General features: G+C 38.0%; 1 protein-coding gene across 1 annotated transcript in view; it reads right to left on the reverse strand.

Annotated features, from left to right (window-relative positions):
* Positions 1-204: 204 nt before the first annotated feature.
* The window catches only part of ddx21 (DEAD (Asp-Glu-Ala-Asp) box helicase 21), a 33533-nt gene continuing 18342 nt past the window's right edge, over positions 205-15395 (reverse strand). Inside the window, exons 9-15 of the mRNA XM_061227326.1 lie at positions 13999-14160; positions 12460-12579; positions 9549-9622; positions 4350-4509; positions 2772-2906; positions 2357-2401; positions 205-627 (exon numbers count right to left, since the gene is read on the reverse strand). Coding sequence (XP_061083310.1) covers positions 394-627; positions 2357-2401; positions 2772-2906; positions 4350-4509; positions 9549-9622; positions 12460-12579; positions 13999-14160 — 930 coding nt within the window. The 3' untranslated portion in view covers positions 205-393. The remainder of the gene's footprint in view (positions 628-2356; positions 2402-2771; positions 2907-4349; positions 4510-9548; positions 9623-12459; positions 12580-13998; positions 14161-15395) is intronic.

The raw sequence follows: 15395 nt of genomic DNA on the forward strand, positions 1-15395 counted from the left end.
TGGACCGGACCTGTCCGTTGTATAAATGTTGGATAGCTAGCAGCACTGAGTGCCAGATCTTAATGTGACATTGCAAATCTCATGCTTAGAATTGGTACAGTGTGTTGCTTTGTTGAGGCCACACAGTCAGTGTCAGCCCATGGCCTCCAAATCACTTAATGCCAGCCTGAGGGTGGGAGATTAATAACACAATGCACATCCAGGGATTTTAAAGAACACCTTTAATGAAGTCCAACTCATTCCTATGAATAGGCAGTATATAGGATTACATATAAATAATTGCTAAGCAATCATTCAATACAAGTTCAGGGGTGACAGGGTTGAAGTAGTACAACCTGAAAGCATACACAAGGAGCAGGAATATGAAATATGAAATCAATCCAGAAGACCAAGTTAATAATCAAAGGCCCGACTAAAACTACGTTTCTGACCTCTTCCTGACCCTTCCCTGCCTCCCCCTCTCCTGTTGCTGTGGTTCCAGGAGCCTCTTCCACCTCCTCCCCTTCCTGCACGGCGACCATTGAATCGCCCAGATCCCCGGTCACCATCAGTGCGTTTGCTCTCCTCCAGCTCAGGAAGCTCCGTGGCAGCAGACAGCTGCCAACGTCGACCGTCCTGCCACACTTCCTGTAGAGAGGACAGGAGGGGTATAATGACATGAGGCAAAGTTCACCTGACAATGGAGAATGGCGGATCTTTGTTAATGGAGAATGTAGCTGGTATCTTGTGATTATAAAAAAGTCTAATTATATGGATGATTATATCCATTATGGTCCATCCCTTTTGTAATGTAATCACTCCCCTATCACAGGAATAGCCATCACTGCTATGCTGTCAGTAATCTCAACACCTGGCTTCCTTTCAGCACCCATACTAGTTGGATTATGGCCGTTACACATGCTGCTTAGTATGCAGGACTAGTAGCATACTTTGCTGGTGCATTGCTTTCACAGAAATAGTGTGGGACTGCACAGGTGTAAATTTAAAAGGCAACAAAGCAAAAGTGTCTGACCTGCTTTTTAAATAAACCTTTCAGAGTGAACATTGGGCGTGTCGGTCACCAAAGCAATCTCACCAAAATAAATTTAAATGGATTCGTAAATGCGTCTGCAGCTATTTAAATGCATAGCCTAAATAAAGGGATGGAAACATATGTCCTCCAGGCTTCATAAGAAGTGAACCAATCACGTCCAAAAACAAACTTTAAAAAATCCAAAGTAAACACACATCATGGGAAAGCCTTGTGAAAGATGTAATACAGAAAATGAATTGTCGACATGGAAAAGCACTGGGAGTTGTAGGCTATGACCTCCAGCACACCTTTTTATAACTTAAGCCTTAAAAAAAGGAAAGGCTTGGGATGAAGTTGCCGAACAGCAAGGTCAATTCCTTTGTTTTTGCTTTACACTGAAGACAATTGATGTACGTGAAATGACACGACTGATCAGAATTTCACCTTTCATTTCCTGGTATTTTTATCGAGATTTATTAAACAACTTCGAACATATCAGACCTCCCAATTTTTAGGTGAGCAAAAGTACTGGAACATGTGAAGAAAAACCGTAAAACATCAGTCAGTGGAATCACAAACAATCTCCACAGGGCAGGGGTGAAGGTATCTCAATCAACCGTTCGAAGAAGACTTATAGAGCAGCAATATAGAGGCTATACTACAAGATGCAAACCACTCATCAGGAGTAAGAATCGAGATTCCAATTCACAAAAAATTAAAGAGATGAGCCACAAAGGTTTTGGAACAAAGTTTTATGGACTGATGGGCCCAAGATTAACCTCTACCAAAGTGATGGAAAGGCCAAAGCGTGGAGAAAGAAGGGATCTGCTTATGATCCAAAACATACGATATCATCTGTGAAGCAAGGTGGAGGAAGTGTCATGGCTTGGGCTTGCATGGCTGCCTCTGGAGTTGGGCTCACTAATTTTTATTGATGATGAACCTCATGATGGTAGCAGCAGAAAATATTCTGTCTGCCAACTTACGGAGAAATGCATCCAGACGAATTGGGAGGCAGCAAGAAAATTAATTAATCCTGCTGCTACTATCATGAGTTACATCATTAATAAAGCTGCCTTTGTTTAGGCCTATATTGCTGATATAAACGTTACATGAAAACCATATTAAGGGAGACCACATTGCTATAATCAGCCCTTTTGGCTCATTGTAGCTATGCTTTTTATATAGGCCTTTAAATGCTTAAAAAAAACAACATCGTGCTCTCATTCTCATATTACTTGTTATGCGCATGGACCTGTCTATTGATTTTGTCACCTCAACGAGTGTGTATGTTCATGAAAATATATGACGGGGATAGGGTTAGAAGAAACTGGCAATACATACCTGGATTTCTTTCACCTTAGCAGTTGGAACATCAAAACAAACACCCTTTAAAAAGACAAGTATGTATGGGTAAGTATCAATAAGTGCATGCATTGTCCTTGATTCTAGTTCATGAGAGTCATGTCATGATTCATGTCAGTGAAAACTACCAAAAAAGTGTACATGCAAACATTTTTATGCACAGTAATACGGTTTATTATACTTGTCACCATTATTTAATATTAATTTGTATATTCATTTGACACAAACAGACCCAAAGCCGTCAAACCTAAGAGTGAGTCTCATTTTCCAACAGTAAATGTTGGAGAAGTAGTGCATTCAGGGAATGTTCAATTCATGTTCAGTTCAAATTCAGAGTATGATATGGGCAGTCTTCCCCTTAAAGCAAAGGAATCTCAAAGTGTGGAACACATACGGTCTTGCCCTTGAGGAAAGTCATCCTTTGGATCTTATTGTCCATGTCCTCTCCAAGCTGCTCCTTTAGGCTCTTCCAGGCATAACTGATGCTGTGCATCTCTTGTGAGCACTTCATCAGCATGGTTGTGTAGCCCTGATGTAAAACAAATAATAAATGTAAAGATTATCAACATTAGATAAGCATCTCACAAACTTAGGTGTTTGGGGTGTTCATATTGAATTTAGAAGAACACTGCACTGCTATAGGCTCCCCTATAAGCAAGTTTGCTTCCCTGATGCTGAAATCTTGACATGTTCCAGAGCATCACATTGCTGTTCAACGGTAACTAACACACCATTTTCAAATTTGTATATACATGCAACAATTTACACTATTGTTTATGATGCAATTTATTAAATACTTCTGTCAGGGAAGTAATTCCTAATTCACCATTGGGCCATAGGGAACTTCAAAAGACCAGGGGCCTCATTTATATCCGTTGAGTACGCAGAAAAAAGGGTTTGAAATGTGCGTACGCCACTTCAAGCATAAATTGGGATTTATAAAAAAGAAAAGAACTTGAAACATAAATTGGGGTACATTTAAGGAAACTTTGACCCATGTATACGCACATTATGGAGGTAGAGGGAAATGGCGACCCTGCAGGCAAAGTATTGAAATACAGACAATATAACAATATGACTCAATTATTTGGACTCCATATAACATTAATTTTCATAATGGACTTGGTGCATCAATTCGTCCACTTATTCATTCAAAGTTATAAAACGGCTGGGTGATGACCGTGTGCAATGATGTGCAATAGCTGCTTTAGCACTGTTGGAGGGCTTTGCCAATGGCAGGCTTCGGATGGAGAGGGTGTTCAGGGATCACAAGGATTTTCCGGCCCAAGATGATGGAGCCTCGTCATCCCATCAGTGTGGGATGGCAGAATTGGAATGACCCAACGATACATATGGTTTCCCTACACTGCGGGTGAAGCCAACATCAAAGCGCAAATTGTACCGTTCCCTAATTTAATCGGTGTGATCGAATGCACTCATGTCGCAAAAAGGACACCAGACGAGGTAGGGATCTGACATATAATCAGTTTTTGTAAACCATTTTTTAAATGGTTAACTGTGTAACTGATATTGTTCATATCTTTTTCTTCTTTTTCTTAACTGTACTAACAAATTTAATTGCATTTTCAACTTTATTTTGGGCCTTTTGGGATTTTCATCTGGTTGCAATTTGTGCACTTTGCTAAAGGTTGATCCAACAGGTTGCTCTATAAATGAATTTGGCAATTTAATAATTAACATCTTTGATAATTACCAAATTAAATCAAATAAACATTTTACATGTTGATTAAGTGAGGCGTTTTAACTGGACACACTTCAGAATTCAGAGTGCTGGACATTTAAATAAGGGCGCTGACGGTTAAAACCGCTGGATTCCGGAATTGCTGTTAAACACACACAATCCTCGCTTCCCTGACACTTGAGGCAAAGAGAAGAGTCGCCCAATATTCACACCAGCAACATTCCATATTGCATATTGCACAGGCCACTTATCAAAGTGCTTCAAACTTACTGCATCGGAGTTGAGGAGGGAGCGCTGTTCAATTGCGGTAGCACCAGATATGTGGGCCAGGGCAGCAGCCAAGGCCTCCACTGCCCCCCGCTGCTCAATCAGCTTCTTTGCAGCCTCACGGAAATAATCAATGGCAGTCGTGGGTACAGAATCCAAATACCTGGGTTGAAGAGTGATATATTAAGATATACCATTGCTGATATGTGCAGAAAACAGATTATTTATCGATAAGACCCAAGTTACTGATTTCAAACATCTGTGGTTCCCAACGATGTTGCTGAAGATCTACCATCTTGCAAGTTTTAATTTCAACCATAATTACAAACACATGATTCTACAAATCTACATCATTATGGATAGCAAGGTAAGCATTTATGGCTTTATAACTCCAGAAATCACAGATACTTGGCAGGAATGAAACAAGACACCTGTACCCAAAATTATTATCTAAACTATCAAACCAAAATGTGGAAATTGAATTGGTAATTAAAGTTACCAATATTAATGGTCAAATACATGACTGATTTGACTTGGCTCCCATGTTCACATGACACCAAAACATACACAGGGTTTAATTATTATTTAATTTATTAAACAGACAAACAGCTAAGGGGGAAGCATCATACTTTCATGGTGTCCTTCATCAGCACCACTTGCTGTATGGTGTCAAAACTTGAAATACTCGTAAATATCTTGTTGAAGAACAGCCACAAGCTAAATTAAGTAGAGTATTTATTCAAAAATATACAATTCAACAAAAGAGGGAAATTAGATGGAATGGCTGCTATCCCCTATAGGCTAACAGGTTGTAACAACAAAGGTTTGAGGCTAATTTGATACATTGATTTGATACATTTGATGACTTAAAACCATTTAGCCAACAGATGTGCTCCATGCTGCATCAGCTTAATGTATAGCTAAATTTATTTATAGCTTATTTATAGCTAAATCAGCTTAATTTATAGCTAAATCCACTCCCCAATTCCCATAGAGATCCATTCAAATGAAGAGGTTTTAGTATCGCTTGTAAGACAACTTGAAAAATATAGCTGCAAGCAGCAATGAACGGGCCCAAGCACCATGGGCGCAACCGCCTTGGTGGCATAGTTGTGCCAATGACATGTTTAACAATATGTACACACTTTGGAAATAATCACCTTCCTTGGCAATGTATAGTGTGCACAGGAATTCCCCTTTGATCAATGAAGATGTTGGTGTTGCTATTGGAATGCATCAATGATATGAGACTCACTTCCTGTTTCCAGATGGTGGCGCTATAATATTGAGCCGTGTATGGTTTTTGAATTTGATTACACTCCAATAATAAACCTATTTCAAAATTTTCAGCCACATCAGAAGATGTTGAGTGAAATTAAGGTCAATTCAATGTTCTAGTTTCCAGATGGTGGCGCTATAACATTGAGTCATTTTTGGAATATGGATTTAATTACACTCCAACAATATACATATTTCTACATTTTCGGCCACATCGGAAGATGTCGAGTAAAATTAAAGCCACTTCCTGTTGCCAGATGGTGGCGCTATAACATTGAGTCATTTTTGGGATATGGATGTGATTACACTCCCACAACGAACATATCTGTGTAATATCAACCAGATCAGACCATCTAGAATGAAATTACGACCACTTCCTGTTGCCGCGGCGAGACCTCAAATTGTACGTCTCGCTATAGCCGTACCGTTTGACATATCAGAAATATCCTTTCAATTTAGCATCAGGATTATCCTGAGACCATTCTCACCACATTTGGTGTGAATGTGATGAACCCCCTAGGAGGAGTATTTCAGAGTTTGGTACGTGAAAAAACACTTAAAAACACACAAAATCCAGAATAGCTCACTTCCTGTTTGGAAAAGTTAAGGGATGCAAATGAGAAATGTGTGTGTCTTGAGGAGACCCATATGCATACCATATTCGGTGAATTTACGTGAAAGTATATGTCCACAATATTAGAAAAGAACCATAGGGGGCGCTGCGTAGCCACGCCCAGATGTATGTGGATATGGATGTGATTGCACTCCAACAGTGAATGTATCTGTAAAATATCAGCCCAATCAGACGATGTAGAACGGAATTAAGCCCACTTCCTGTTTTCGCTCATAACGTGTGTATTGTACGCCTCGTCATTGCCAAACCGTTTGCGATATCAAAAATCCGTTTGGCTTTTAGGGTCAGGCCTATCCTAAGATCATGCTCACTACATTTGGTGTGAATGTGATGAATACCCTAGCAGGAACACATAGAAATATGATAAAAACCTCACTTCCTGTTGCCAGATGGTGGCGCTATAACATTGACTTCTTCTTGGGACATGGATGTGAGTATACTCACACAATGAACATATTTGTAAAATATCAGCCAGATCAGACGATGTAAACCACAAAATTATGGCCACTTCCTTTTGGCGCGGCGTGACATAAAAATTGTACGCCTCGCCATGACCATACCGTTTGAGATATCAAAAATATCCTGGCAATTTAGAATCATGACTATCTTGACACCATTCTTACCACATTTGGGGTGAATACGATGAACCGCCTAGGAGGAGTACTTAAAAGTGTAGTACATGTGAAAACGCAAAAAATTCAAAATGGCTGACTTCCTGTTCGCATATTTGCATCAATGCGAATGAGAAATGTGTTTCAATTGAGGAGCCACACATGCATACCAAATTAGGTTCATGTAGCTCAAAGTGCCTGCCCACAATAGACAACAATGCAATGGGGGGGGGGGGGGGCAGCGCAATAGGGGGCGCTGTGGAGTCCCTCGGCCACACCCAGGTTTGAGTATCTGATAGATCCTGACGGCCACCACTTCTGATGTGTCGGCAAAATTTCAAGACTTTTTAGCCATGGCAAGGCCCTCAAAACTGCCCATTTGACGGAAGAGAAAGAATAATAATAATAATAATAATAATAATAATAATCTTTACAATAACAATAGGGTCCTTCGCACCCTACGGTGCTTGGGCCCTAATAATAATAATAATCCTTCCAATAACAAGAGGGTCCTTCGCACCCTACGGTGCTTGGGCCCTAATAATGATAATAATAATAATAATCCTTCCAATAACAGTAGGGTCCTTCGCACCCTACGGTGCTTGGGCCCTAATAATAATAATAATAATAATAATCCTTCCAATAACAATAGGGTCCTTCGCACCCTACGGTGCTTGGGCCCTAATAATAATATTTACAATAACAATAGGGTCCTTCGCACCCTACGGTGCTTGGGCCCTAATAAGATATCCAGACTCTGGAGATTGATAACAGACTTCACGTAGTAATGGTATGCAAAGGATAAGCAACCAAATGCAAAACATGACTACTACTAAAATACACTTTAATAAAAGCTGAGACTCTGCACTTTGACTACAAGTGAATTGTTTGACGTTTTATTTCCTGTTTGTCATCAATCAGAATAAGCAGAAATGGGTAGGGCTGCACGATTTTGACAAAAATAATAATCACGAAGATTGATATTGGGATTGTGATTATGAAATGCAATTAATAGAATTACAATTAAATACCTATTCTTTGGTGCTACTGCACATGAACACACTCACACACATACAGATATGTGCCAAGACAAATAAAGCTGAGATGTGTTCCTAAATACAGTAACTGTGCAAGTCTTAGGCACCCTAGATTTTTTATATGAAGTTGGTCTTGGATGTTTTTTTGTTTTCTGCATTATTGTGAGAATAAAAGAACAAATTTGTTTTCAAACATTTATTAAAATAAATAAATGTTAAGAGTTTTTTGTATTTTGTTAAATAAAGTAACATGTTAAGTAATAGACCACTGGCTGTCTGGGATTACCTGGAAAGCCAGAAGCATATTTCTCCAATAGGTGGAACAATCCATCAACTGATATTCTTGGACAGGACAGTGTACCTGCCCAAGAGAATTGATGCAGTTTTAAAGGTGACAGGTGGTCATAACAAATATTGATTTGATTTTAAACTGTTCACTGCTCTTTACAGTAAATCTTTTTATATTTAGAAACTGCTCATTTCATTATTCTTCAAAGAAACTTCACTTTGATTTTTGTGCCTCATACTTTTGCACAGTACTGTATTTTCTTTTTTTCTTTTTACCATAGCAGTCAAACATCAAAAGCTTAATCACGGTTTTAAATTCATGCGCATCAACATAAAACTAATGTGGACAATTATATTATTTTTGTTCAAAACTGTTGGCACGCTGGCAGTTACTACATCATAGTCGGAGCCACTGTCGGCTCAAGCCTGGTCAGCTTGTTGTCCGTGAATGATAATAGTAGGCATCTAATCTATAGTGATTTAGTGTTGCCAACAGTGTAATCATCCTGTCATTAGAAAGTAAACATTTTAAGTGAAATGTTTGCATTTTCTGAACGCCTAAAAAGACAATGCTTTTACACAAAAATCTTACCTATTGTACCTTTACAATATACATCCATTGAGCACTATTAGGTAACTTAAACATTTTTACTTCAACTGCTGTAGCCTATCCACTTTGAGTTATGATGCGTTGTGTTCAGAGATACCACTGTTGTAATGTGTGGTTATTTGTGTTACTGTCAGCTTTGACCAGTCTGGCCATTCTCCTATGATGTCTCATTAACAAGGCGTATCTGTCTGCAGAACTGCTGCTCATTGTTTTTTTTATCACCATTCTTTGCAAACTCTAGGGATTAGTGTGCGTGAAAATCCCAGGAGATCAGAAGTTTCTGAGATACTCAAGCCACCCTGTCTGTCACCAACAATCAATCCAGGGTCAAAGTCACTTACGTAACACTTTTTCTCCCACTCTGATGGTTGAACATTAAGCTCCTGACCCGTATCTACATGATTGTATACATTGCACTGCTGCCACACAATTGGCTGATAAGATTACACCTACTTATTAGAGCGATTAAGTAAAAATGTTCCCAATAACATGCTTGGTGAGGGTAAATCTCATTGTAAATCCATTTCCAAAAATTAAGTTTCAAAGGCATTAAGACTTAATTTCTTCATAATGAGTCTCTTGGTGCATTACAAATGCCTAGATAATGGTATCCATAATGTACGGTACAGACAGTTGTCTGCCTCCATTGCGAAATAACCACTTGAGTGCATGATACGATTGCATACTAAACAACATAACGAAAAAATGTGTGGTGAAAGTGCTGCATTATTCCGAGTTACATACTTCACTGCATCTTTACTGGAGGATTTGATGATCTCATTGGCAGATGGGACACCAACCCGTTTAAATGTTATGCCCTTAAAAATAGAATTGTGCGTTTAGAAAGAGGAAGCAGTTAAAACACACAGGGATTCACATCATGCAATTACATCAACTGCCAGTTTGCCCACATAAGCTTAAAAGGCAAAGTTACTACCAAAAAAACATTATTTTAATCCATAAATGATCGCAACAGTACAACAAATGTAAACAAATGCCAAATCTTAAGCTTGCAAGCAGTGGTGATTCTATAAAATCATACCTGGTGTGGCAAAAGGATGGCAAGGTAAAAATGTAGGGGTAGCATGCCCAATGCAATTTTGGGTGGAAGGAAGTTATAACAGAATTAACAATGATAATTCAAATGATTCGAAATTGTATCACCTAACAGTAACTTCATTACTTCTACTTCTTGAGGGCATCACGTAAAATTAAAAACTAACAGTTTATATTTACTATATAAAAAATACAGGCCCCACAGTAGGAACTCAATGCAACAAAAGTCAGTACACTTTCCATTACTAAGATTCAAATCTTTTATTTTTTCAATACTTTGTATGTCCACCTTTATTTTTGATGACAGACTCAATCCTCCTCGGCATGGAGGATATCAGTGTTGCACAAATTTCTGGAGAGGTGTTCTGCCATTCTTCAGAGATGTGTGTGCATGAAAACCCCAGGAGATCAGCAGTTTCTGAGATACTTCATCATTTTATAACCATGTTCATGTAATTAGTGCAATTAGCCTAATTGGAAATCACAAGTGTACTCACCTTTGTGAGTATACCTGTGGTTTAATGATCACAGGTGTATTCACTTTTGTTGCATTGAGTTTCTACTTTGAGGCCTGTATTTTCAATGTATTCTTTCGAAAGTATTTGTTTTTTATTGTTCCTAAGAGGAAATACTCTACTTGTCAACTTAGAAATAATGGAATTATTGAGAGGTGATACAATATTGAATCATTTGACATTTAAGTGATATTGCACACGGGTGTACTCACTTCTGTTGTATACTGTATATACATACAGGTGCATCTCAAAATTAGAATATCATGGAAAAGTTTTTTCCGTAATTCAAAAAGTGAAACTCATATTCTAGATTCATAGATTAATGAATCTAGAATATATGAAAGTTTCACTTTTTGAATTCAATTACAGAAAAACTTTTTCACAAGTTTTGGGAAAAGGCCTTGTGATGTGATGGCAAGAGCAAAGTATGAAGGCTAAAAAACTGCCCAAGAACCAGAGCACCCCACTCATCTGAGAAACATGGTGATGGGGGTGTTGTTTGGGCTAGTATGGCCGCCATATTGAGCCTTGCCATATGTCACTCTGAAATTTAGCTGAAGTACATACCATTGACAGTTGGGTACGTAAAAGATTTGTTTGTTCAATTTAGAACAACACTACGGCAAAGGACATTGAAATTGCATAATCCCCAGGCTCATGCTTGCCCAAAAAAAAAAAAAGCATATTTCTATTAGTTTCAAAATGTATAGTTACATTATTCTATACATAGTAGATGACAAAATATCCTCTTTGATTCGTTTTTTTTTTTTTTTTTACATAACTCAAAATTAATACATGGAGTGAACACACATCACAAGAATAGCTACGAGTGTAGCTGAAGTTTTAAAGCAAACAGAATAGATGGCTAGCTAGCTAGCTCTCCATGACGCAAAAAAAGATGAGCATGAGCCAAAGATCACATTTAATTTTACTGCCAAGTTATAGGAATGACAGTGAATCTAACATAACACTAGCTTGCTACTTAATTAAGATGGGACTAGAATGCATAAATGTCTGGTTGCTAGGTGATGTTAACTCAAAATGAATAGCCTTTCATTTTGAAAGCACAATATAAAACAATATAAAAGTGAATGCGCTCGTTTTAATTCTTTGGCAAGTGACCATGGTATAAACAGGATAATGCACAAGCTATGAGGTTATATATTTTTATGAACTCATTCCATAATCATGAATAAGCATCAAACAAGCATACATTAGCTGCTAGCTACTTGTGACAAGATGATGTCAGTGACGGTCAGTCACATTTTCTCCCCATTCTGATGGGTGATGTGAACATTAACTGAAGCTCCTAACCTGTATCTACATGATTGTATGCGCTGCACCGCTGCCACCCAATTGGCTATTTGGATAATCACATGCATAAGTAGGTGTAATAAAGTAAAAATGTTCCTAATCAAGTGCTCGGTGAGTGTATTAATACCATTACATGCTAGACCTGTGATGGAAACTCTCAGTATTGAAACCAGTTCCTGGATGGTTGCTAGCAGTAGGTCAAACCAAACTGAGGCACACATATTACTATAGAGTGATGAATAAGCTAACAAACTAATTGACTCAGACCGATCCACCGTCCATAGATTTCATTGGGTGGGGCGACATTCATGCACCATACAGCACGAGTATCTCACTCTGCATTTAAGTGAGAAGAACAGTGTTTGCGACAAAGGATGTGAGGGGGAGGGGCAGATATGCATACATTTCTGAGAAGGGGACTGGATCTCAACTGGCTAATATGGGGATTTACAACCAAGTTGGAAAAAATGATAATTTCATAATAATAAAATAAAATAAAATAATATATATATATATATATATATATATATATATATATATATATATATATATATATATATATATATATATATATATATATATATATAGATAGATAGATAGATATAAAAACTACTTTCATATCAGTTAGTTTAGAGAACTGGGGAGGCAAGCAGGGTAGCAAGAAAATATTTTGCAACAACCACCCTATGCCACCCTGATGACTACCCCACTGCTTGAAAGCTTTCCTGTCTCGGATTAATCCAACATTATTTTGCTTGAAAAACACTCACGGCATTGTTTTCCACATATCGAAGCTGTTCCTCTTCCTTGCGCTGGTAGAAGCAAATGCAGATACCTGTCCTGCCCGCTCTGCCTGTTCGCCCTGACCTGTGGATATAAGACTCAACATCCTGGAAAGAGAACAATTCCGCATTGAAAAACATAAAAAAATAAACATTTAATTTAGCACTACAGATGTACAGATCAGCGCTACAGACTAAAGCAGGCTGATAACTCTGTTGTGGGCAACAGGAGATGAGCAGTCGTCTGGCAGTCGGGGGGGTTGCCGGTTTGATCTCCTGCCCTGGGTGTGTCAAAGTGTCTCTGAGCAGGACACCTAACCCCGACAAGCAGATTGGTACTGCTGTTGTTGTGTCAGTTGTGTCAGTTGTGTCAGTTTGTGTGAATGGGTGAATGAGAGGCATCAACTGTAAAGTGCAATTAAGTAAATGCAGTCCATTTTCCATGTATAACTCAAATAATATTTTTTGGACAGAACAAAAGATTAAATATTGTTTCATTGTTTTGGCACGAATGTGCTTAAGTAGCCACTTATGACCATTTTAGTATGCTATATTTTAGTGTATTGAAAGGTTTGCCAAAAAAAAAATATTCACAATATTCGTTTGGTTTGTTGAGCATATTTGCAATTAAGCAACTTGGAAAAAGTACAAAGCTAGTTCAGCTTTGTTATAACCATATTAAGTCAAGTCACCTGTGTAATTCATTTCAGTCCTACATGCTGTACATGTTGCCACAGCGTGCATGAGCTAGATGTCAAGATCAATTAATTGAGAGTTAAAAGATAGTCCAAGCTGTTTTTCTCTTCAGCCTATCTATGCACTAAAATCAAGTATGAATGGTGTCTTTTAAACTTTTAAAGTCAATGCATTACATTGGAACTGATGCATTGGCATACATTAATTGCAACAGCCCAAATAGGGAGAATGATTTTTTTTTTATTAGTTCCATTAACCAACTAGAGGGGGTGTGTATCATACTACTCTTGGCGCATGGCAGAATGTGCAGTTTGGAATGCAACCTCATGGTAAACTGTTGTAAACACTAAAATAATTATTGTAAAGACTGTTTACCACTACTTAGTGTGTACCTACCATCCAAAATAAGTGACTTCTTTTGAGTTATAATACACATTTTTCACAATATTTAATTACAAGGCCGAACATATACAGTCATGTGAAGAAGATAGACAAAGGTTTTAATGGGGTGTCTTTTTTTACATATTTAAACATATGGACATTTAATCTTCATTTTAACAATATTGAGAGATGGAGGTAATATAACTAAACAAATACAACTGAGCCTGTATTATTAAATCCTCAGACATTTAGTTTGCTCTTGATTGTTGAAGTGAGTTGTATCACCATGGTGAGATCAAAAGACCTAATATTTCATGGGGTGTCCTAATTTTTGACTAAGTGAAAAAGTGTAATCTCTGATAATTCTCAGAACACACATGGGTATGCCAAAAGCATTTATACTGTACAAGTGCAAATGTGTAACTGCAATGAGTTATGCTACTTCCTTACCTTTGGTGGAGAACACTGTATGACCAAGTCAACTTCTGGAATGTCGAGCCCTCGAGCCGCTACGTTTGTGGCTACCAGGACTTCAAAGGACCCATTCCTGAATCCTTTCAGTGTCATCTCCCTCTGTTTTTGAGGAATGTCTCCATGTAATGACTGGGCATCCTGTGGTGCGCAGGAATAGAAAAAAAAAGTAATCGTCACACATTGCTACCCAAATCTGAATAAATAAATAAAATTAATCCGAAAATTTTGTTCTACACCTTGTGTACACAGGGAAGCAAATCCACCACAACATTCAAATGCAATCACATTTTGTTTACATTTGAAAACCATTTCATAAAACAAAAATGCTTTGTGTTTTCATTTAAGTTAATGTACATACTTTATTTTACCATTTTTTAAATGTTAAAGCAAAATCAATTTCATATTCAATTTATTGCCCTCTATGACATAACCCTGTCATAATTTAACCCTTTAAGTCTCATCGGACAGTGGTTATGCTGTGGTGGGTAGTTTATGCATTCATTCATTTTCTCACGGTGCAATTAACAATCTACGGTAACAGGATATACCGTTTGAAAGTGATAAACTCGTAGTTCTCTGCAGAACCTATTTTATGGAAACGTTGATAGAACGTCCATGGTTTACATAGGATTTCTCTGGAGGAATTATCATTGTTGTCTGTTTCGCTGTTGCATACTTATAGAAATGACTGCTGTTATCTACATTTTGTACAGGTTCTTTGGAACACGATGGGCCAACGTACGAGCTGACCAGAAATGGTATTGCAGTTGGTCAGTATAGGCCCTCACCCCATCCATTAGCAAGAACATCTTGATTTAGATCATTATAAAATTAGTAGACATCAACTACGCTATGAAAGTTGAGTCTTACGCCGATTAACCAGATTCATGTTTATGTAGGATGAGAAAAGCACCTCAACACCCCCACTGCCAGACAATAGTCAAGAGGTGTTCATAGCCAAAGTGGGAATGTGGCCAACTATTCAGTAGCAAACTCACCAACAAAGGAGGGAAAATCAAAATGGGCTGCATGTTTTAGGACATTGGGTGAATTTGGGACACTTCTTTGTAAATGCAATTTCTGAGCCTGCCAAATTACCTGAGACACTAGCACTTTGTAATCTTGCATCTTCTTATGAGCAAACAATTACAAATCCTAACAATGTGTATTAATATTGTAAAAAATATATTGATCGTTTTATTTGTTATTTAAACATTGCAAAGTTTAAGTCTTTGAAGAGCCTGTCAGGGAGGTTACTGTAACAGCGGAAGGAGCGGTATCGCTAAACATGCTCAGTGTACAGTATTTTCATACTTTTAAGGCTCACCGAATGCAAAAATCAGCATTCTACATTAATATGAGACCATTCAAAA

Source organism: Conger conger, chromosome 2, assembly GCF_963514075.1.
Source record: "Conger conger chromosome 2, fConCon1.1, whole genome shotgun sequence".
Taxonomy (NCBI): domain Eukaryota; kingdom Metazoa; phylum Chordata; class Actinopteri; order Anguilliformes; family Congridae; genus Conger; species Conger conger.